At 37.0% G+C, this 26,005-nt stretch overlaps 1 protein-coding gene across 1 annotated transcript in view; it reads left to right on the top strand.

Moving 5' to 3' along the window:
- The window catches only part of ZNF804B (zinc finger protein 804B), a 70,079-nt gene that overhangs the window by 19,420 nt on the left and 24,654 nt on the right, over positions 1-26,005 (top strand). The window contains exon 2 of the mRNA XM_026842629.1: positions 17,515-17,658. Coding sequence (XP_026698430.1) covers positions 17,515-17,658 — 144 coding nt within the window. The remainder of the gene's footprint in view (positions 1-17,514; positions 17,659-26,005) is intronic.

Genomic DNA, 26,005 nt, shown 5'->3' with positions numbered 1-26,005 from the left:
TACTAATATTTGCCCTGTGTAAAGACTTCAATAACATTGCTATTTGGAACCCAGCTGTTCTGAGACCAAAAATCCACCCAATAAACCCAATAAAAAAGCACAGAAGAACAAAAAAGAAGGTATTATTCTAACACATTTCAGGAACATGAGTGTGCAAGTGTCATGCAGTTACAGGGAGGTGGACAAGATGACCTAGAGTATATGTCTTTTCTTCTCTATCAAAAAATTGTTACGGTTCTATAATTAGATCAAACAAAGTCATGCTTTCTTTGGCCTGCAAGTGGTGCCAAGTGTTATCAGTATGGAAAGGCAGGACATTTAAACCACTCAGGCAGGTGAAGTCATTGTCACTGATCTTATTTTCCTGAGTGCTGATAATGGCTGTTCAGCTAATCCGGTTCATAGGCTCCTTTGCTATATTGTAATGATATTTGCACCCCTGGAAGACAGCCACATGCTATTGAAATGATGCTTGATAATGTTTCTGTACCAGTTCTGCTTCAATTGACCTGACTGCAGTGTTATCAAAATGTTCATTCTATAAAACCTAAGATATATTTGGTGTCTCCTTGATGGAAAAAAAAAAAAAAATCGGTCCCTAAACACAGTGACCTTAATGCATAAATTATAAATTACACTTTTCTTGAATGCAAGAGGAAGCAAATTCACTTTGGGCCTTCACTTCTTTTGACTGCTATTTTAAAGCTACAGGTTGCTAATGGACTGTCCTTCACTTCTGCACAGAGCAACCCTCGTGTTTGAGCCCATCTCCTTGGCAACAGGCTGGATGCAAGCTAATGAATGGGCTATGGAGTGAGTTTGTATTAACATAACTCAGAAAGCTACTGTTCCCATTTTTACCATAAAACCCTCAAACCCAGAAAGATACAGAGAAGCCTAATAACCAGCTGTTGATGAAGGAAGTGCTGTATAATGCAGTATGCTGACAAATGGCCTACTGATGTGTAGCAAAACCTTTGTGCTTTACTGAGTTCAGGAGAATCAGGGGCCAAATTTGGTAGAGCATGTGATAGGGGTAGTTGGAAAAAGAAGATCCTAGTCTGCTCTGACTAGCATGTAGCCAGGCCTTGTCTACATTAAAAACCAATTCAGTATAGTAAGAGTGGATCTGTGAAACAGTTGGTTTTGAGACACCTTCATCGACCTTGTTGTTCAGAGATTTTGCTTTGGACAAGTTTTAGGCTGCTCGCTTGAAACGTTGTCCCCACCACACATGTGGCTCACAGGTGTTTGCAGGATCAGTCATTAGCTTAGACCTTTATGTTTCCATTAGCCATTGGAGCACATTTGGCATGCACCCAGGGCAGGTCTTCTCCTGTAGTTTCCCTTGAAAGAAAGCCAGATGCATGCACAAAAGCGGCTCCGTGAACCAAACCAGTGTGCAGGAAACAGAGAAGGCTTTTTGGTTTGCTTCAAAAGCTTGCTACTGCTTTGATCCAAAATACTAATGCAAAGACAGCCACACCCTGATGAAGCCCTGCTTGAGGCCTGATTTTTATTTCTAGTATAAAAAAATTTAAAAAATAATTAAACACACCTCCTCAAACATAGCTATTTCAAGTTTCTTATCTCTACAGTTAATTTCTTTTTGCCTTAAGATTCTTGAGTCCGTTACATGAGGTGCACTGGCTGAAATTATTTGACGACAGATGCTGTTATACCAGGGCAATGATTACACTGTACTTCAACACAAGGTTGCAGAATCTAATCAGTGCATGTCAGCAGCTTTTGGGGTCCTAGAGTCCAATCAACCCCAAGACAGCTCAACCCTTGACAGTCCAATAAACCCTTGACAGCTAAAAAGACTAGAAGACCCAAGTCTTATGCAATGAAAACAAGACGAACACAAACATGGATTCCATTGCTGTGCATAAGAATACTAACTCAGTATTCCCATCTGCTTGTTTTGCTAGGGCTTGCAAACAAAGGGAGAAATAAGCTTAAATTTCACTTAAAACTGTGGCACAGTCAGACAATATGCAGCCCTTGCCCTTCCTCCAGTAGCTTTGAAAATCTTCTTCATAATCTGCACACTGACTCTCATTGTAAATGGAATTCATCCCAGTGCAGAGCGCTAGTCAAGCTCCTAATTTTTGCCCAAGGGAGTGCAGAGAATCATAAGCAGGTTTTCTATTCAGGGTTGAAATTAATCCAAAATTAGATGCCAGTGTCACATCATTACATTTCAGGGCAATACAAGTAATTATCAAATTCAGGATCTGAGGAGAAATTAGGTAGCTTTGGAAAATGTCTTGGTGAGCAATTAATGTAAAATAAAAATTTTTGTTTGGTATATGATAAATTTTTGGTCAGGAGTATAATTTATGAATAAAGTAATATATATTAAGTGGGCTGGGTTTGTGCCTGTTGTATGAATATCTTGTTTGCTTTGTCACATTAGTTTTCCATTATTTTATTGTATCCTGACTCCTTTTTTGTTTATGGGAAATATAAGCATGACATTAATTTCATTATCCTATTCTGCATGCAAGCATGTATTACATTTGCAAATGAAGAAGTGGTAAGGAGAAGCAAATTCAGTAAGAGGGTTTATTATGCATGCATAACCAAGCAAGTACTTGTTTTAGAACAGTACATCTTGAACAGTTGCAATAAGGATTGCCAGGATTTAAGTATGAGTTTTATGAATAGAAATTTTTTAAAACTAACTGCTATAGAAATTACTTCAGTTCATTGACCTCTGCATGTTTTATCTTGAGTAGCACCACAAATTGTGATATTCATTATTAGACTGAATTGAAATCTGAAACAGAAACAAGGGACAAATGTGGGTATTATTAAAATATGTAACTTGTCATAAACTCTCATTATTGTAAGTAGCCTCCTCTTTTATGACATCTTAAGTAAAAATGAAAAGAACTGCAAGATGTTTTTCAGCACTAACCGTAAAAGAAAAATCTTGAGAAGAATTTTGTATTGAAACAGATCTAAAATACTCATTCCCATAAAATATGCATTTTGCTGTAAATTCTAAAATACTAATACTATGCATGAAGTGATGGAACCATAGGTTTACTTGAAGTGATTTGTGAAAATGCAGATCATTAGAAGAGCCAAGTTTGTAGCAGAGCAAGTAGTAACACTATTTCTCCTTATAGTATTGTATAATGTTGCAACATTATTTCGATTTAGTGATGCCCACTTCTGTTTCTTGTAAAGTCACACTTATGTGTCTGAGCTCTGTTCTAGTTCAGAATGCAGATGGCCTATCCTCAGTGACACAATGCTATATGAAGGATACTAATGTAGAAATTAATCATAAAATTTGTATTGATATTATAATAATAATGGCATTAACTTGATATTATATATAGTATTACATTTTTATTATATTATTGTACTAATGATGTAATAGCATAATAATATCATGTATGCAATATGTATATTATATTAGAACTGTAGTATTGTTTCACAGCTATACTATATATACTATAGTACATAAATTATACATACTATATAAACTAAAGATGGAAAGGTTGAAGCATATATGTCAATACACTGTGGTTTTTTTCACCTAAGTAATTAGTATGAAGTCTTTCATTCATCTTCCATGGTTGTATTTTCTCCTTCCTCATTTTCTGTGGTGCCTTGTCATTTGTTCCTTTATTTTCCAACCTTCTTCATCTTCTTTGTTGTATTTTTCCATGCTCTCTAGATATCTTCCCTCACTAAAATTATTGAAGATGTAGTCATGCAGTTCAGTGGGATAAGGACAGAACATGGGGTGCTATTTCTGGCACAACAACAAACCCGCAGGCGAATCTTACTCATGTCATCTCACTGCTTGCTTTCACTTTTTCCATAGTGCTAGAAGTGTGTAGTGTTGTACTGAGCTCCTCTGTCCTCCAAGTGATTAGAAAAGGGATGTGAATAAGTGCAGTGCCATGCTCCCAGCTCTATTAGAAAATCCACCTTTGTGGGAAAGACATGAAAGAGGCACCAATTCCTTGTGAGGAATTGCTCAGATATTTAACTTCAGGAAGGCATCCAAATCCCTGAAGGAAGGACACATAAAGCTCCATTTTTTCTCTTGGTATTTCCTAAGACTGTCTCATTAAACATGCTGGATTTATTCTGGGCTCCCAATAGGCGGCTGTGATGTCTAATTCAGCTCTACAGGTTCCAGGATGCAGCAAGACACATACAAGGAATTTACTATATAGAGGTCACTGAATATGGTTGAGTGTCAGGCATTTAAGAACTCTGTTCCTCTCAAATGGGGAAAAAGAACATTTGCAGGACAGCACTAACTGCTTATATGAAATTTGACTCTCACCTGGTCACCCCTGTCATGATGCAAAAGAAGGCCTGATTGTTTTTAAATCACTGCAGACTTCCTTCCCAAATGGTCTAGTCATAGCTCTAATGAATTGAGTCAGAACTTCTGCTTTACTAATTTCATACAACATGGTACTTGTATTAAAAGGGAAGGAGAATATCTAAATACAGGCAATAAGACCTGACAAAAATATTATTCCCTGGACATTTCTACAGTGCACTTGTGTTGTTCCCCACATGTGGCGGGGGGAATGATTGTAAATCCTTGCACTGCTAAGAGTGCACGTCCTGTCAGACAGCTCTTGATATTAGTGTGAGCCAACTCAGAAGAATCCAGCTTCACATTAACACGTCAAATCTCATAATGGCCAATTTTCTGCTGGATTTTCCTGACAGCATATTGACAGTGTAATGGAAAGCTGCTCAAGGATGAAAGTTAGACTAAAATCACCAGTGATGGAAATGTACCAGAATAAGTTGCTTTAAACCAAAATGTAAGCAGTGAAGTGTCAATGGGATGTATACAAAATAATGAGGTTTAGAGACTGAGGCAGTGGAAAGTTTGTGCAGAAGGGAAGAAATGAACAGAAGAACACCATATAAAATAGCTTGCCTAAATTTCTAAATTTATTAATATACTTTTTATGCAAAGCTTTTTTTTTTTTTTTTCTTCTCCCTGCCCATCCACATTAACTCTTTGTTAAACTTTTCGTTCTCAAGTTGGAAGGGACCCACATGGATCTTTGAGTCCAATTCACTGCTCCTCACAGGACTACCTAGAACTAAACCATATGACTAGGAGCATCATATTCTCATCAGGAGATGAGAATTACTGTTCGATTGCTTATCCTTTCATACATACAGTTATGTAACCCAATATTCTAGTGAAGCCAGTGGCAAGCCAGTGCAATTATAAGCAGGTTTTTTTGTTTGTTTTATTCAAGAACAGGCAGTTTGCTATGTAGGTTTTAAATACTGGGAGGAAATGTCTCATTGTTAATTCATTGAGTCATCTCTTTTAATTAGATCAAGAGTTAGAGAGCTGGCATGCTTGTATTCATATCCATTAAGGAAATGCACCATCAAATCTGTTATCTAATAAGATTGTGCACTGTTTTATAATACAGGTGGTTGTGCTAGCAGGTTATCGAAAATCAAAGTTACAAAGTACTTCTGATCACTTCTGTATCATTAAAATCATTAAGCATTCAATGTAGAATCAGAGTTCAAAAATAAAGAATCCAGAGAGTCCGTAACGGGTGCAAGTTCATTCCATTTTTAAGAAGACTCACTCTTAAGAAATGTGACACAGTAAGGCAGGAAATTTAATGATGGTACTCTTGGAGTTGAGAACTCCCCATTTGTATTTATAATAGGTGATGGTGAAGCCAGAAATATTCTTTCAAGTTGAGAGGCACCAGCCTAGCTCATTTTTGTGAAATCAAGAACCTCTAACATCACACTATGTTCCGTAAATTCATGGGATTAATTGACACCCCAGGAGGCCTTGGGAAACAGCAGCAAGCTGTAATCAGCCACTTGAGTTGTTATCTCAGGAAGCCTCAGGTCTCCGCGGCAGCACTAGAAGTGCTTGTTAAGTCTGGGTAATGTATTTCCAACCAAGGACGTGTGACAGAATTAGCTCTATGTTATATAGTTTATTCATTTGACAGGAAATGAGGCTGGATCATCTTTTATTTGTTCAACAAAGTATCTATTTAAGATCTTTTGTGCCCCAGACACTGCCATATTTATTTTAAATAGTATGTTGTATTTTACAGCACTATTCCTAATACCAACAATCACATACACTGAATTAAAGAGCACAATAGATGTTTGCTATCAATTTGGTATCAGTTTGTTACTCAAAAATATCACAGCAGAAAAAATGTGGACTTTGATTATAAAAAAGTATACTTTTCCACATCTTTTTTCAAATCTGTCCCTGCAAGAATATGCTCACTCTCCCTTTTAATAATTTAATAATCTCAGGAGATCCCCCTGGATCTAAAGTTTATCTTCTCTGTTGTTTGTTTTATTTTTCCACATATTATGCTTGTTATAGCTAGACCTTATGCTCCCATTTGAATCAGCAGCAAAACTTCTATGGACTCCAGCCACACTGGACTCTGCTAGACCCTGGACTGAAAATGGAGGTGGCTGCATCTCTGGTTTGGTTTTACCCAGTTTCTGGGGAGGGACCTCACCAAGAGGTGAAGCCCACCCTGGGTTTCACTAGGTAGAGCATTTAAAGCAAACATTTTTAGATAGCCCATCATACTCTTTTGCAATATGTCCTTACACTGTGTGAGAGAACAGCAAGAGGAGTTGGTAAGTGGCACCAAGGTGTCCCAACTAATCTTGAGCATGGGAGTTTCTCTACATTCTTAAGAAGGCCAGAAATTTGCACAGTGATATCTTCTGACTAAAGTTTCTTTTCTATGAATGAGTAATCAAACACAATGCAGACTTGCAGATGAATACTTAACATCACTGTTGACTACAGTGTCTGGTAAACACAGAAACTGGCAGGTAGGGCCAAAGTTCTGTCTCTGCCATGGATTATAAATTGAAGGAAAGGAGGGAAGTGAACAAAGCCACAAAGTCATGCAGAATCAGCTGTAAGTCGAGCAAGATACCATGGGCTGGAAAGATTCTGCTGCATGCCCCTGGAGTTGATGCACATTGAGCATGAAAACTGTAAAGAAAACCACTTGGTACTTGAGTCACATTCACCACCACTAGTGCTCAGCAGTGCTGCTGAGCCATTACTTCTTGTGTGTCTCCACTCATTTCACTAATGCATTCACTCCTCCCTGCTGAAGAGACCTCCTCATGCTGAGAATAAAAACTAGCAGTTCCTCTTGAAAGTCTCTCCTAGGCGAAGGTTGGAACCGAAGTTGTGATGCAAGAACATAGACACTGCACAGAGTTTTTGGATTAGTTAATTCAATTACAAGTCTGAAGGTACTGGACAGACTGAATTGATGTCTTCAGTCAATAATTGTTTCTACACTCAACAATCAAGTATTCCTGTTAATCCTTTAGATTTGTCAGTAACTACTGGGTTTTTGCTTGTGGACATATTCCTAAATCATCACACAGAAGTAGTTGTTTCCCTTCTGGTGCAGGGGATACTATTGGTCAATTTTCCTATGTGATGGCTTTTGAGCATGGGATTGCAGAGGTTTTTACTTTGGAAACCACCATAATGGTGCCATGAATCTGTAAGTTGAGTGTCCAGTTGTATTTAGAAATGAAATTACCTTTAATTGCCAGGTGTGCTGCAGGGTGGGCTTCAAGCCATAAGCATTTGGCTAAAGAAAAGTTAGGAAAGTATTCCTTCCTTCCACTGTTCTACCCTTCCTTCCTTCCTTCCTTCCTTCCTTCCTTCCTCTCTCTCCATTCTACCCTTCCTTTTACCCTCCCTTCTTTCTTTCGCCCTCTCTCCCTCCCATGCATTTTTTTTTTACAGTCAGAATGCAAATATGCTTTCATTTGGCAGACGAATGAAAGGAATTTTTTTGCTTTTGTTCAGATTAGTGGAATTATAGCATGTATAAAACTGCACAGTTAATAAAAAGTATATAGAATGAATGCATCTGGGGAGGGATGGAGGAAGAGGGGTATATATGTGTGTAAATAACCTTCCTTTTTCCATCTGGACTTTTATAGAGCAATTTAGAATGCTTTCTTTTTCACTTGGATAACCTCAAGTGCTGAGGAAAGCCAAAGCTTTGGTAAATCAATGTTTTGGGCTTCTGTTGAACAAAAAATACAAAAAGAGATGCATGAAAGGCTAATGTGCAGAAATACCTTGGTTTCTGGTTAAAAACATGTCATCAAATGCTACACAATGCAATAAGGCAGTATTTTATGGGGAAGTTTAAAGAGAAGGTGGACGGTATAGATAAAATTCAAATGTATGATTAATGCTTACCCTGTAAGGCTTTTTTTCTGGAGTAGATTGCAAATATACATGATATAAGAAAACAAATTGTCAAATTTGGATTTACTAAAAGTTTATTAATGTTTTATCATTAAAAAATTAACAATCAGTCTCTGTTGCTATGAGCAATAGAAACCCACTTATATTAGACATCATATTGCATCATTTATTATATTGAATTAGTCTACATGAATTGGCTTTAATATTATGGTATCTTCAAAGGAAGAATCAAACAATATTAAAAGAGAGAGGATGTAAATGTTTAATGTTATTGGTATTAAAGACTATAAAAAGCTATCCGATATGATTAGCCTGTATTTATGAAAAGGCATTTAATAAAAAATAGGGTTCTAACAGCCACGCTTGAGTTGTGTGATAACTATTCCTGTGCTCATAACAGATGGTGTATTTTCCTACACAGTTACTGCATTATCAATATCATTATTGTAAAGTGCTTTTAGCTAATATTTCAAATATGAAAGACACTGCATATAAGTTAAATTCTGTTGTGTTCTATAGAAAAAGATTTTGGGTCAAAACATACAGAGATCTTAAATTATGTCAAGAGGGTTTCATCTGAAAAGAGGTGTCAGACAAAGAAACAACATCGCACAATCTATTAAATGCAGTGCTGGAACATGCATTGTACTCCAGAAACTGCGACTGGAAATATGAGAATGGTAAGAGATAAATGGAGAAGTAACTGTTCAGATTAATTGTTAGTACCTCACTCATCAGAAAAGAGGTAAAAGAAATGATCACTAGAGAGGAGGAAAGAGAAAGTAGTATGAAATAGTGAATAAGTTGAAGGAATTGTCCTTAAATTGAAGACAGACAATAATGTCATAATCAGATTCACTGAAGGACTCATGCTTGTGCAGAGAAGCAGGACTATAAGGAAAAAGTGAGTGATTATTTTTTTTTTTTTTTTCTTATTCTGCATTACAGGAACAGTTCTTCTGTCTAACTTAATAAAAACATTTCCATTCTATCTACAAGATATTCATACTGAAATATAATTTCAATGAAGCCTTAGTAGGCAGTCTAGATTAACAGCAGTCACACCAGTCACCATATCTGCAGAGGATCAGGAAACATTCTGAGATCTTCTATAATTTTCTATCTTTTGAGTCTTACCCATGAGTATCTTAGAATTTGCTTTTAAATGCCTAGAGTATAATCCTAACAGTTATAAAACTACATTCATTTCCACTGTTTTCCCAGAAATCGTTTCAGCCTCCACAACTGTGTCGCAAACCTGACAGTTCTCACAGAATCACAGAATTGTCTAGGTTGGAAAAGACCTTGAAGATCATCTAGTCCAACCATTCTGATGCCCTTTGTGTTCTCAGGTTGTCCTTGAGTCACATTCCTTCATCTTTTTGGGGATGTTGTTCTAGTTACAGAATGACAATTTTTACTTTTTTTTTTTTTTTTTTTAATGGCAGTGTTAGTATTTGGAAATTGTTATTTAATTACTTCATACCGAGAAAATACTTCAAAAATAATAAGTCAAATGCTAATCATAGCCCTAGTATAGGACAAAGATTAACAATGAAGCTCAGAGATAAAAATCAGACAGCATCACATATCATTAAGCATATTTACTCTAACCTTAGATTTCCCTAAATCTTCAAACCAAGTTTAGTTTTCTACTGGTATAGTCATCCAAACCACATCATATATTCCCCTTCATAAATGTATCATGCTCCATCTTAAAATGACACCCCTTACTTCAGTTAGAGAATCAATGTGAAGGTTGTTCTTAGGTCTGTTCTGCTGCTGCTGAGAAATCTTCTGGATTCCAGCCTAAAAACAGTGAAGTCTTTTGTACCTTTGGATCTTTATGCTTGAGTGTGTTTCCCTGTCTCTTTTAGAAATTCAGCATTTGCTGTATTCAAGGTTGGTTTTTGGGGTTTTTTTTCCACTGCATCTCACTAGTTGGTTAATACATGGGAGTAGAACCTTCATCATCTTCTGTTTCAAGTGGGAGTTGCCCTGACCCATGTGCAGGACCTTGCGCCTGGCTTTGCTGAACTTCATGCAGTTCACACAAGCCCACTTCTTGAGCTTGTCCAGGTCCCTCTGCATGGCATCCCTTCCCACCAATGTGTGGACTGCACCACAGCTTGGTGTCATCTGCAAACTTGCTGAGAATGCACTCAATCCCACAGCCTATGTCATTGATGAGGATATTAAACAGTACTGGTCCCAGTACGAACCCCTGAGGAACACCTCTCATGACTGATTTCTGCTTTAACCTTTCATTTTATGAAATTGGTGATTAGTTTTCTTTCCTATTTATGCTAGTTTCATTCTAGTTCTAATATTCTCTTTGAGCTGGTTATTTATCCCAGAACTCTTGTGTCTGCACTGTATGTCAGTTAAAGAAATAGCATTTTGCTAATTACTTCCTTAAAGTTCTTTAAATATATCCCTTTGTAAGAAAAAATGATCTGAACTCTCAATTTCATTTTATTATATATATTCTTTTTAAATTAAACTGAACACATACAATTTTGTACATAACTTTCTGTTAGGTACCTAATTCCCTTTTCAGGTCAACTCTTGATCACATTTTCGGAAAATCTAATAGATGCAGCTGCTTAAATTCCACTGATTTCTGAAAATGAGGGGAAAAAGTATTGAATCAGATTGAGGTGTTTGAAAAATGCTCTCTATATCCACAGCAAAGATTTTTAGTGGTTATATGCTCCATTTATAAAGTTGAAGAAGTGTATAGAAAATCTCAAAGTACAAGTCCCTTTAAAAGTTGCCAGAAGCAGCAATGTGTCTTAGAATATAAAAGATGTGTTGAAGATCTGAATAGCCCTGCTGGTGTTTTTCTTTGAATTCGTATGTTCTATAAGGCTGACTCCAATCAGCACTGATGATTTTGATAATAAATGTTAGGAATAGGTTTATGACTCCTTTAAGTTCTCTATCTGTCCTACTAGTTCCAGCAGGTTTGTAATCTGAAAGTCATTTTAGGACCTGCTAAAAGCATTGCTGTTCTCAGGTCTCAGCATTCTAGTAGCAAATAGAAGTGCATATAATTGAAAATGCTGCAGTAATTGGCTGAATGTGAAAAATATGATGTATTTATTTGCTGAAGTTAGGAGCTGCCCTCTGGAAGTCATCTGGGAATGACAGTATTTACGGGTTTTGAAGAAGAAGAAAAAATTCCTTTGCAATAGATAACTCTAATTCTTTACTGTAGAGGAAGCTGAGCATAGAGTTTTCAATGGCAGAACATGTGTGAGGTAAATGAAAACATTCGGTACTGCTGGCTATTGCAGCTGAACAAAATTACTTGCTTTTTATACTACCTCCACAGGTAAACTTCCCTAGCAAATTCCTTTGGCAAGACAGCAGAATCTTCTTCAGGGAAAAAAGAGACCATTCAGGGAAAAGTTCATTAATTTGACCATCCTGATTTCATTCATATGAAATATGTTCAGTTGCATATCTTAATATCAGGACAGTTGTGTGGTTCTCAAATTTCATACTGCACACAAGTATTTTGATTACTTCCTGCATTCTATCACCTGCCTACTGAGTTTTAAAATCTTTTAAAATCTATTTTGCTGTTGCTGCAAAAGAAAAGGTATAAAACCTTTAAAATTATGTGCAGTTACCCCAAGAACTGGTGAATGAGAAAGAAATGGTGAATGAGCACTCAAAATGAAAGTTCTGCTGTTGCTGTCTCCATCCATCCGTGTGCAGGTCCCTACCACCCAGAGATGTTTTGTATCAGCCCAGACAGTTTTACAGATTTCCCTCAAAAAATATTATTTACAAGTGTTCACATGAATGATCCAATGAAAATATGAATTACAGATTGAAATCTATTTTGCCTAATTTAAGCATGTAACTCAGTTTTAAACCTCTTATCCCTACTGTCCTGCTCAAGGTTCTCCCAAGTACGTCTATATCTTTCTCAAATTATAGGGACCAAAGCTGCTTCAGAAGCTACATCTACATTTTGATCTTCCCCAACAAGCAGGCCTAGTCTCTCAGGCCCAGTGATGTAGGAAAAACTGTCAGTCACACTGCATCCCAGGGGCAAACATTTTATGTCCGTACTTGGCCTAAGTCTCCTCAGGTCTGTGTGGTACCCTTAGGTATAATCGTTATATTTGTTTTATTTCAGTCTGTCTGAAAAACTGTGAGGGCTATGTTAAAACACTGGCTGGGAAGTTCTTTTGTTGCAGAATGTTTCATGCATTTTTACAGCATGCAAGTGTTTCTTGCCTTCAAGAGGGCCATGAGATGGGAATGCCTGGGGGAATGCAGTTTGATGGTTGTTAGAAGACTATACATGGCATGGAGAGCCTAGTGAAGTCTCATCCTTGCTGCCTGTAAAGTGTGGTCCCTGAACTCAATGTTTTTCTAGAACTGCAGTCATTTTTATCTGAAATGGAACTAGCAAGTTTACTCTGAAATGAAAGCCTGAGAATGAACTATCACACACGGAGTGGGGATGATAGAGGGCCAGATTCCAGGAGCCAAGTTATTTGCTGGTGTAGATGTACCCAATAGTATTTTACAGCTGACATTTCACCAATACTGAATCAAGTGGAATCATTACCCTCAGCATCTTACATATAACACTACTATTAACATGTCAGAATGTGATTTGCCTTGACTTTCATTGTTGACTTTCATTTAATTTCTTTTCCACTCTAACGCCCTGCACCTTTTCCTCTGCATTTGTGTTTACTCAGCTACTCACAATCTAGTATTGGTGAAAGTGATTTCCCCCTCCAAAGTGTAGCACTTGACACACATCTTATTGAGTTTTATCTTGCTGATTTCAGACCATATCTCAAGCTTATTACAGTAATTTTAGATCTTGATCCTGGTCTCTAAAGCATTTATATGCCCTGTGCTGTTAATTAATATCATTCATAGATTTGATACATAATCACAGTTCATTTTGTCATGTAGGTCACTAATGAAAATGTACTAAAAATTAGTAGATATCGAATATAATTCTGTAGCTTATTCATGTGCTTATATTTGTCCTATTCCTTTAACCTCTAGTCTGAGAATCCCCAAGAGGCACCTCAGTAGTTGCATCAGTATTTAATACTTGCACTCTTATCTAATCCGGTTCACAGAATTATATTTAAGTTATCAAACTCTAACAGCTCTGCTTATGTCCCCAAAGAGGGAGCAGTCTGTCACTTACTGAGCTCTGCATTAATGTGAGTTAGTTGTTCTGTCACTAATCTTGCATTCCAATTTAGAAATAAGTGACCAAAAGTGGGCTACTGATGTTATATTTTTCTCATGTTATTTGCAAGCACTATGCATTTACTCCGCTATATTTCTAGAAATCCATGGGTCTGCAGGAAACTGCCTCTGAAAGTTTTACTGTATCAGCTGACCTACTTTTCACCTTAGTCCATTTGACCACAGCAGAAATATTTACTATCAGTTACTGAGACAGGCAATGTGGTATTGTTTTTTCTAGATCAGCATACTTTAGTGGCCATGCAGTCTCTTAAATATCTCTTACAGACTCTGGATTTAATAAATGATTTCTAATTGACTAGGTGTCAGTGGCAACATTCTAGAAAACTCAGTTACATGGGATTTTTCATTGATTTTCCCTATATTAGGAAATGAAATGTCAGATACCATTAATTCCATTTTCACAGTAAGAAGCGTACTGCAAAAGTAGCTGCTAAGTGAAAGCATTTCCAGCCTAACGCACAAAAGAAGTATTCTTTTTAAATTAATCCAATATATAAACAATTATTACAGTTATGTGCCTCTGTGTGCCAAATTGATGTGAATGTAATTACAATCTATAATATGGAACCATTTTGCAGGCTTCTAGGAAAATTATGCATTCAGGTATATTCTGCACTCATTTATCCTTATACAGTGTACTATCTGCATCCAGCAGCACAGAAGGTGGTTAACCCATGGTTTCTAGTTCTTACCTATGATGACTCCATCATCCTTGACATCAGCTTGCACTTACTGTTTTACATGGCTCAAAGACAGAACTCTTATAAGTATAAACATGTTTACCTAGGCTATATGTTGTTAGTAACTAGCATGTGATCCAGAATAAAGTTTAGGAGACGGACACACATATTCATTAGCATCAGTGGTCCCCTGTTCAAAATGCATTAGTCTATCTTTCCTGCTTTCCTGTGTCTGCATTGGTGTAATCAGGCATTCATGATCACATGTTTTCTACAGATGTAATTCTACAGCTTTTCTTTCATGTGATTGCATTTATTATGCCAGAACTGACACCAGTCTCTATAGTCCTAGGGAGATGATATGAGCAGCCTGGATGTGAAAATTCATTTGACTATGCATGCACAATTTATTGTAGTGCTAGAAGTTCTTCTGCCTTTGTAGAGAAAGAAAAATCCATGACCTTTCTAAAGCATGTGATGTAGCACTCAATTTCCCTGCATCTGATCGATAAGCAAGCAGGAAATTATATCTTTTGCCATGGTAGACAAGCATAATTAAGCAATAAGGCAATGGAGGTAGTTGTGATTATCTTAAGATGCACCTGGGAGCTGCCTTGTTGCTATTTTAAAAAATCTTTATGTTAAGGGAACTGTATTAATTTCTGCTTAGAAAGATAAAGTTGGCAGTTTGGAATGTTCATGAGCAGCAGTTTCAGTTGTGCTTCACAGAGTCATGTGGCGTGTTCACAACAAACAACGCGGCTTCTCCTTCAACAGAAGCAAAGATCAAGCAGGCTGTAAACATTTAATTGACAGTTCAGACCTGGAAAAAAACCCCAAAACTGCAAAAAAAGTATTATGCTTTGGATGGCTGCCAGTGAATGTAAAACTTACATTTTTACCAGTTCATGACAAAAATATGTTACCTCCACCACTTGACTTCTAGGGAAGACATATCTGCATAATTAATGCTATTGCATCCACATTCTAATTTATGCATTTTAATTATACCAAAGGCCCAGTGAATAATTAATGCTATCAAAACAATGGGTCTGAAGCATAATCTGAAAAGTATCACTTTTTAATGGACTTTTGTAAATTTAAATAACTAATGAAAGCTGTTTAACTATTTGATTGCAAAAGTATATCCCCCTGATAAAATCAAGTATTAACTACCATTGTTGATCAGCATCTCAAGTGATGAAATGTTAGCTCAGATTACCTCTTTTCACAGTTGTCCAATCTGAGTATACCACAGTATACTAACCCACCTGAGCTATATGCATGCAAGAAAGAGATTTATTTGGATGTTTGCCCTGTGTGAGGGACTGACATGTCATTGGCATCATCTGGATGTAAAATCCAAATTCCAGGCACAAAATTCATCTTTGACCTAATGTCTTCAAACAGGTCAGTTCATGCAAGTTTCATGGGGAGATTTAGAACTGAATATAAAGAAATACAATATAGAATTCATTACCTCTGAGTTCAGCAATCTAAGAATTAAGGATGTAGTCCAGGTTAGTAATTTAGAGCCTTGCAGTGGTCGACAGAGAGAGATAACACCTCTGGAGAGTTTCATCTCATCCTAAAATAGGTTTTTGAAATAGATGGAATTAATAATCATTTGGCCGTGGCTATCATTTTTCTGTTTCTTACAGAGGAAGCTTAGGATACTGCCTTAGACCACATACCTAACTTCTAAACAGTCTAGTTTAGGTGAACTTAATCTCACTAGCAATGACAGCTTTTAAAGTACCGTGTGAGAAAGACCTACTCATACAGACCTGAGGGCGTAAAGACCAGGGCAGAACAAAAGGACTCCGAGCACAGAGCTGTCCAAAGCTCCGTGTGTTACACTGACAACCAGCACCCCTGCTGCTTGGTCAAGTCTCAGGTTTAAAACATGTCACACTCATTAAGAAGTCCTTCCCCCTCTGAAAGTCTCAAAATGTGCATTAATGTTGATCCGCTGTGTCCAAAGGCTTGCCTCCACCCTGGTGTGGTCCCTGGAAGGATGCTGGGCAGGCTGATGTGCTAAGAGCAGGGTGTCCCAGACGTGCAGCATGTCCTAGGTTTGGTGTACTCTGAATTTGACAGCAGACAGAACTGACTGCATAGCATGGAAAGCCTGATGGCAGCAAGTACCCTTTTCTTTAGATGAGTAAAACGATACAGTAAATGATGAATTACTGCAATCCTCAACAATAAATTACATACATTCAAGTAATATGAACTTGTCAATAAGAATATAAAATGAATAGTTATAACCAACATTTTTATTCATCTTTTCCATGTCAGAAGTTTACTCTTTGACCTCTAATGTAAAACATTCAAGAAAGTGTTGTAATATTAACAGTATAATGAAGGACTTGTAAAAGAAAGAAGACTGGCAAAGCTGCTGCCAATTTTGAATATCAGGACCCTTGTTTAAGTGCATTATTTGGGGCTCAGTAACATTTGGCTCCTATGTTGTAAGTTTTCTCTTTTTACCTAATATTATATATTGAAATCAAAGTACTTGGCTCTCCAGAGCACCCACCTGAGTCACTAGGGAGACATAGATGGGGACTTTGTAAGACGTAACTGTGTTTTCCCTGTTTTCATCTGTGTTTTCCCACGCCTGGACATGAGTTAATTCTCTTGTCAGTGTTTGTGGTCTGTGCTGGGCAGGTGACAGTTACATTCAGTTTGAGTGGGCTGGATGGCAGGTCCCCTCATACAGATGTGGGGAAGGAACACGGTGGCACAGAAAAGGCTCATGCTGACATGCCTCTGCTCCAGGGAAATCTCAGACAGCCATAGCCAGCTGCTGCCTGGCCCTGCTGAATGTTTCATAGAAGGTAGAAAGCAGAACAATAAAAAAACCAAAACTTGCCTTATTATCAGACTAAAGCTAGTTTCTTTCTTCTGAGGAATAGTACCTGAAAGAGCACACTGGTGCAAACTGGGAATTCTGTGGCAGTTAACAGGTTAACCCTGGTTGTTTATGTGTTCTTCACCACTCAGTTCTCCTGCCCAGGAGCTAGACAGCACCTTGATGGTATTCCTCTGCACTCCACTCCTCTCTACTTTTCTTACTGCAGTACCTACAACAAGCACTAAGAATAATTATTCAAGAAACACAACTATTTTATTAAACCCAACTTAAAACCAAAACCTCCTTAGTGTGTACGCGCTGGAAACCAACGATCTAACAGTGCTAGTCAGTCTAGTGTTTTTAATGTGGATGACAAAACCAGCTGCTGAAGCATGAGCTCGTGATCTCTAGCAAAGTGTCTCCCTTTGCTTCTGCCTTTGCAGGACTATGCTGAGAAGGAGAAAGCTGCAGCCAAGGCTCTGGAAGATGTAAAAGCTAACTTCTACTGTGAACTATGTGACAAGCAGTACCACAAACACCAGGAATTTGACAACCACATCAATTCTTATGACCACGCTCACAAGCAGGTATATCTGACAAATGTCTGTGCATGTTACAGCAGTCCATCTTCCTTCCTCTTTGATTGTGAGAGGTTTCTAAATTTGCTCAAGTTTTGTTTTAATCTTCACCACAATTTCTTTTAAGCCCTTCTGACTAAAAGATCTCCATCTACAGTTTTAGATAGGTGCTCAATACCGGTATTCACACTTAATTTGATATATTTAAATGTGGAATTACTTATAAACTAGAGGGAGGGGGAAGGACCACTTCCTCAAATGTCCAGGTCCCTCTTTTGGATTCAGAAGGCATATGACCATGCTGTTTCAAGCAGTTTAGTTTTTTTAAAAAAGCATGTGCTTTGTGAAGTTGAAGTCTATGTCTCCTGATGTTTCTCAAGGTGGAATACATCTTGCCTTGCATGCAGAACATAATATAAAATAATGGCTACTATTGAACAACAAGATATTGGATTCCTGGGAAAAGATAACAGATGCTAATTTTTTGTCATTGCTTTTGTAACAATTTTAGCAGGTCTATATGTGGTAGGTATATTCTACCCATATATGCCTATTATTCTTCTATCCTGCATCCCAATTTTCCTCCAATTTTAGCAACATCAGTTGGCATTATGCAAGGGAAATGCAATTAATTCACATAAGCAGTTCAGATTTCAAAGAAAAATGTTTGCAAAGTTTGGGAATGAGCATTTCTGAACCTCTGATGTGACAGATCCTATCTGCTAATCTAACATGTGAAGTTGGAATGTGTAACTAGGTTCCACAGATGTATCTTTTTCTCCTGTGTTTCTGCTAGTGCTTACATTACACAGTTCAAGTTCTCATTTACTGTGTGCATTCAAGTTGTCAGTTTATTAGTGTCTTCTGGGTGCATGGGGATACCTTACAAATATGTGAATCATTTAGGAGTTGCAGGTATTTCTGACAGAGGACTAGAAATAAGTGTTATGTAAAACAAACATGCTGAAGGAAGAGTGCCTCACTCTCACTGCAAGCAGTCTTAATGTCTTTTGCTGTATTATAAAGAATGTAAATCAGCCTGGAAATTTCTATCACAGCACTGCATTAACAAACTGCTTAGCATCTGCCCACCCATCATGCTGAACCATCCTGCTGAATTCAAGCAGGCTGAAGTCAGCTATCCATGTGTATTAATGGGACTCTTTTGGCCCATCACTCCAAAACTACCAATAGATTCATCTGATGTGTTTCTGTATTAAATCAAAAGCAATTCCTCACATCACCATTCCATTAATTAATCCATAAATCCGGCTATAATGATACAAAACAAATGCTTTTCCAGACCCTAAACACATGACTCTAATCCCTGTAAATCCCAATTTGCTGCACAAAGAATTTTTTCACCCTTCAGCTGATTTTTTAACTCAACATAAATGCAACTGAACTGAAATGAATTTATTTGTGCCCTTCCCTTTTTACACACTCCCCCTGCAAAAAGCAGCTTATGCAAAATAAAACAGCCTTCTTGAGGAACCATCTATGATTGGGTTGTTGGGCAGGGGAGGTATTGGCAGCATTCTGTTATAAAAGGGAATGTTTAAGCAATAAAACTCTTTTTAGTTTATAGGTAAATTTAGTGCTTTAAAAGCTGCCAGACACAGTACTGGGAACTAAGGTTCTGCATGGAAATGCACGACACATACAGAATATCATCTGGCAGTACAAGCTCACCTCATCCTGCCCTTTCAGATGTAGTTCAGAAGCTCAGTCAGTGCAGGATTAGCTAGCTACCCTCCTGATGTGACAGGGTGATTCAGTCCCTTCTCCCCTCTCACTTCTTGACTGCTCAGCCAAGTCTGGGAACAGCATTAATTTGCCTCGAGGAATAGTGTGGATGAGCCCTTTCTCTGACTTTTGTAATCGGTCACAGAAGAGCCTTTATTCTTCTTTTATCAGAGTAATCTTCAGAGGAAACAAATACATTTATGGTTTCCTGTGGTTTTAGTTACCTTAGTTTCAAAATATTTGTTCTAGGAAGGTTAGTAACCATCAGGAAAGCGTCTTTCTCCTAAGGTGTGTTTTTTGTTTCCCAGCAGAAATTTGAGGGTACCTTTAGTCATCCACACAAATATGTTCTAGGCATCATTCTTCCAGTGGAGAGTAAATTAAAATAAACAGCTCTTTACATCTCAGTAACAATACAGTGTAGTCCTCCCATGTGATTTCGCATTTAAATGCTACTTCTTCAAAATTTGTATTAAAGTGGCAATGCTGTTTAGAGAAGATAAAAAGGCAGAAAAAAGGGTATTGCACTGAGTACTTTGTCATGTCTTTTGTTTCTCTTCCAGAGGAAACAGATTTTATTCAAAGAATTATGACTCTAATATCCCAATATTATGGTTTTATAAAATTAATTTTGTGATCCATTTTCTTATGTATGATTTCAGCCAGTTGTTAAGGCAGAAAGTACTGAGTCCTGGACTTAGCAGTCAGCATACCAGCCGTTGCCTTCCCTGTCCTCAGACGACTGCAAAATGTTATGATGACAATTTGGCCTTGTTTGCATAACTGCTCTTTCTGCTGTGTTAGGTTATTCTAAAGCAGTATACTCACAGAGATTTTCTCTCTCTCTGCATGCCACATACATTCATACTTACATATATAAAAATATTACGTAGGTATGTGTGCATATATACCAACATGTGCATACAAAGAAAACTTTGACAGAACATCAAAGATCCCCCCACCTATATCTTCATTATTTTCTAACACTGTAATGACCCTGGAGGGGTCTAATATGATTTTTATATATATTTTAAGTAATATTGTCTGAGTATTAAGCAGTTCTTACTTCTTTGGTTTTCTTGATAGCATTAGTCTTAACTAATGTTGCCGGCATCTTTCCTTACGCACTACTCCACTATAATTTTTCATTCATGTTACCTATTATTGGAAATTAATTTCTTTCAGTGCAAAGCTGGATAAACTGAACTCAGAAAAACTGGTTGAGTGGAAGGCTGTGCTCCTACCCAGAATTACTTGAGCTCCCTGTTGTTAAGCCTGATACTTAACAAGGCTGGGGCTGGCATGTGGGTGACTTTCCTGGGAGCATCTAACCTTTCATCTCCATACAGCCCTGTGCATACATGTCTTACTGGCCCAGCACATACCGGCTAATACACTTGAAATCAACCCCTTTTTTCCTTTGTGTTTTTCATTTGCTATGGAATATATGAATTTATAAAGTCCTGGGCAGCAGTCATGGGCAGTAGCACATTTGATAAATATTTAATATCTCTCATCAGGCATCAAGGTGAACAATGTTTGCTATCACTTGCTGTGTTCTCGGCAACAAAAGTTTATGCATCAGAATGGATTACCTTGGCCCTGTCAAAAGTATCTGAACACTGAAAAGGATAAGTGTACTGGTGTGAATTCATTCAAAAGTGACTAGTATATAGAAAATCAATATAGGCTACTGCCTGAAAATGTAATATATGTGGATATATGTTACATGCTAAGCTGAAAATAATACGGAAGTATAGATTTTTTAGCAGGGTTGTAAGTCACATGCATGTGTAAAAGGAAGGAAAACTTGAGCGGAGATATCTATTTGTTAACGTTATTAAATGGAATCTTTTAATACCTCTGGGTCATGCATAGCATTTACTCATTCATTTAATGTCAAAGTGGTTGGAGCTTTCCATTTCTGTATAAATAATCCTTAGTAATCAGCAAGGCTTTTAGATGTGAGCAAAAGAGAAAATCACAAATCTGTTCCATGCACTGCAATATAATAATTGTGATGATAATAATATAAATAAGCAGCAAAGAAAAACAAGACTGTATTGCCATCTTGGGGTTTCTAATGACAAAACAGGTCTTTTAGTTTTGTTGCCAAAATTTAGCTATACAGTTAAGTACATCACATTCTTTCATGTAGAAAACAAAACTATCTCAATTTTAGTGTTCTTGAAGCAGGCAGCACTGTATAAGTAGGTGAAGAGAACTTTCAGTCTACACTAACTCACATGCAAGGACCTGTATCTTTGTATTTAAATCCATGCATACTAGCACTTGTGTATATTTTTTACACGGAAGTCTGATTTAGTGTGTACAGCTGTGGGCACTTGCCGTTAAGCCTTTATGGTGCTTGTGGATTTAAACTCTAATTCAGGCATAGATTTAGCTCCTGTTAAACATCAAAGCTAGCAAATATGCCTACATTTTAGCTAGCATTGCCTCTATCACCTAGAAAATGCACAGATAAGTGGACACAGAGAAAGCTTCAGGAATGAGTGTAATGCTGAGATGAATTGTTCATTCATCTTCAGGATTTCTTTCCCAGCATCTGCATATTTATTGGAGGAAAAGTAAGTCCCGTATTTTGGCTCTAAGGTACCCCTTTCCTACTAACCATATAATTTACATTTAGAGGAAAGGAAACTGGTTTGGTGGTATCTGAGAGATTGGGATCTGGGAAATTAGGCAAACACAGCCACACCAAGAAATATATTTAGATGTAAGAACACATTTATCAAGCAGAAAGGGCTACACGAGCATGAAAGTCCACTACTATGTGTGCTTGTGTAGTCTCTGCTTTTTTCCCTTGATAAATAGGTGGACCCACTGTCCCTCTTGTACTCCCATGTGAACAAAGCTAACATCCTTCCCTGCAGCCCTTGCCTCTGTTTCTCTGCATCAGGACACTGGCTTTTAAGAAGGGCCTGCTTTATTAGGGCCAGGTTTTGCACGAGGTCTGTACTCTCTTTGGCATCCTGAGAAAATAATCAGAATGGCAAAAGACCTCAGCATTTCTTGCTCTCCATCAGCAGCAGGTGCTGTCTGCAGTCATAAGCATTCTGCTCCTATAACCTCACAAAAATCAGCTTTGTTTGATGCTTGTTAAGAAATACATGCAACCTTTTAATAAAATTTTCTTATTTGTCATATCCCTAGTGAGAAAGCCAGAACGAGAACTGTATTAAAGCAAAGGAGTCAAGCAAGAGAAACAGTAATATGTTATTAGATTCCCTCAGCTGGTTTATAAATGGGCTTGAAGTGATAAAGGAATTTTGTATGTGTGGTAGTTATTGTCCTACTTTTAGTTACCAATAGATTGCTACGCTCAAAAGCAGCTATGGTATACACAAATTGTTACGTGTGTGCAATTTGGAGGGTGTAAAATTAGGTCCAGTCCTGAAAACAATTGTGAATTTGCTAACATGTATGCTATCAGCAGCCCCACAAAAATAAAGTATTCAAATGCATAAAATGAAAGATGCTCTGATGTTTTACAAGAGATCAGTTTTAGAGATTAAAGTTATTCCTTTTTTTTTGCACCTTCAGAATATTTACCATAAGTATCTCTTGTCAGCTTAGATGCTTCTGACACATAAGTCAAAATACTAAAAGCGTGATTCAGTATGGTCAACAGATTCCCAGATTTTTCCACAAATTATTCTTTAATTTCAATAAAAGCACCATTTACTTTTAGCTTTAGGCAAATCTATTACCAGTTTATGGTTTAACTATCACCATTAGACAATTATTTAGAATGATCATCTGTGCCTGTATACCCCTGTCAGACACTTCGGCTTCATGATGAATTTTGGGGGTTTTGATCCTGAAGAACTCTTAACTGCTATTTTATTTTTAACTTAACTGTTATTTTATTCTTAACTGTTATTTTATTCTTTAATTTACAATAAACATACCAATTCAATTTTCCCTGGTCTTTCCTTTTAAGCACATCTTTCTCTTCCCTTGGAGAGAGTATATATTTCTGGCATAAGTCTTGGTTTCTTTCATGTGAAAATGAAAGCTAAAAACAAAGAATTATTTTCTATAGTCTATCCTATCATTTCAGTAGCTTTTTGTCTTAAAGACACACTGTTGTGTTCCTCATTCTGAAACCAGTGATTTTCTTATTATTGCTTATGCCTATGCCATTTATTACATTCTCTAATTTCTGTTATAGCTTCACACTTCCTTAGCTTTTCATCATACATTGATTTTGCAATGTGTGTTCTTGTTCATACTCCCAAAAATTACTTCCACTCTGTTTGTAACTGTTCCCAAAGAGCAGGGTTTTGATAATTTCTTGCTGAATAGTTTTCATTTTCTCAGAGTGCCTTTCCCATAATTAACTTTAAAAATTCTTCTCATTCTTTCAGAATTTGTTCTTGTGAATTAACTCCTTTTACTTATACCTTTTGTACCTAAATTAGCTTTGATTACAAACTAGATTACCCCATGGTTTCTACTAGATGGTTAGATACAGAATTGACTGTGATGTTTATAATTAAGGTTTCCAAACACTTTGTATTTTAAGACACAGATTTCTGTTACTCTCAGGGACTGGGCTGAAGTTTACATTCTGCATCCCAAGCTTTAGTAAAATACAGTTAAAATATATAGTATTTGCAATGTCAAGAATAAAGAAGTAGTAAGGCACCAGAATCAATACTGTTTGGACAACCTAATCTGATACTTTCATGTATCTGCTCTTTAGTAAAATCTTTACTATCAGGTTGCATGTTGATTTCCCTAAGGAAAACTCCCTGACACAGTACTGAAGATGCACCATACTTGAGGAATGAATCCATCTTGTGCAAGGGATGAAGCTGTTGGCTACAAAAGAACTGATGATATGAAATGGGGAGGAAACAGAATGAGAAGTGGGTTTAAGAAGTTATTATGGGAATAGGTGTAATGGACAGAGACAGAAATTGCAAGAATAGAAAGGCATGGAAGTATCACTCTGAAATTAGAAGACAATGAAAGGTGTGTACAAGAAAGGGAGAAAAAGGGAGTTGCAAGAGGAAGGACCTGGAGAAATAATCTATAAATAGGGGAAAATACCAAGGTAAAGCACAGGAGGAGACCGTCAGTGTCAACCACTAAGAGCCTTCGATGTCTAAGCCATTTTACTTAGAGCTGAAGAACTGAATGAATCAACCAGATAGGCTATATGAAAATCACATTTCACAACTCTGTTTCTGTTAACAAGAATACCACAGATATTACATTGGCACAAAATGTTGTATTGAAAATAATACAAAGGACTTACACAACATAAAAAATGTCTGGGGTCTGAAAAAAAAGCAAAGAATGAAATGTATAATGCTGTTGCTCATGTACGATTCCATTTTTTACCACTGATAGATAATATAAGACCAAAATTTTATTGTCCTGAACACTTCTTTCTGTTATTTAGAAATAGAAAAATCCTGCCTTTCTAAAAGCATGTGTGCATCAGAGCTGCTGTGCTTCAAACTACCAGCAGTCCAGCATCTTTGAAATGCTGAAGTAGCAGTGCAGTGAAACAATCAGGTTGTGTCACATCACAGAAACTAATGCAAATAAAGGTGCCATAAAGCAATACAGGATGACATCATCATTGAAGCCAAGGAGTAGTGTACAGCATATGAGCAAAAGCAGGATGTAAATGATATGATAATTCTGTGGCATCGCTGTACTAAGAACATTTATTTTGCCAGTTTGAAATGGTCTTAAAGTGAATGCTTAGTTTACAATATTGATGCAATATTTTCTTAATGTTATGTATTATGATTCTAATACTTTCTTATGTATTATTGTTATGTATTTATAGCTGTGCTACACAGAGATGCTTCAATTGCACTCTACAGCAAGTGCATGTACCAGAGTAGCTCTGGAGCAGCAGAAGCAACATTATCAAATACCACTGAGCATGCTCTGGTGATTGGGTGTGACTCAAGACAACAGATTCCAAACAAGTATCTTTATTTAAAACTTACCAGTCTGTACAAATCAGTGGGCCTTATTAAGAACTGATGAACCTGCTACCCTGCCAAAGCTTGCTGCTTTCTTACCACTCAGTGATAAATAAATTGGCAGTATTCATCTTTTTTAAATTACATGTTGCTTAGAATAATGAGATTCCTTTAATCATTAGCCCTCAAAAAACCTTCTTGCAAATAATGCAGAGCTTCTTTGAAATTTAATGTCTTGATAAGCTAAACTGTTAAATGTTAGATGCTATGGAATTACATTCAGTGTTCTTTAGAATGAATGTTAATTAATATGTAAATTAGCAATTTAACCCTCTTTAAATTGGAAAAAACCCATGGGAAACCTAATTTCATAGTTGTTAATGATGGTCCAATGGCTGTAAGATATTTCTTAAGCGTTTCATTATATAAGGAATTACAGAAGTGTATTATCAGATTTTGGCATTTAAGACATAGCAATAACCAGAATGTCAGTTAGAGGAACTGCTCTTCATTAATGCCTGTGTTAGTCTCCTTTCCATTCTTCTCAGAGGGTACACTTTTTAATCACTAAAGTTTTACAACCAATTTTTCAAGGAGGAGGAATGGTTGATGCAGTGTAATGGATTCAAATAAGCAAG

This window comes from Athene cunicularia (genome assembly GCF_003259725.1).
Source record: "Athene cunicularia isolate RWA chromosome 2 unlocalized genomic scaffold, athCun1 chr2_part1, whole genome shotgun sequence".
Classification (NCBI taxonomy): domain Eukaryota; kingdom Metazoa; phylum Chordata; class Aves; order Strigiformes; family Strigidae; genus Athene; species Athene cunicularia.
This window is presented reverse-complemented; position numbering and strand designations above follow the sequence as displayed.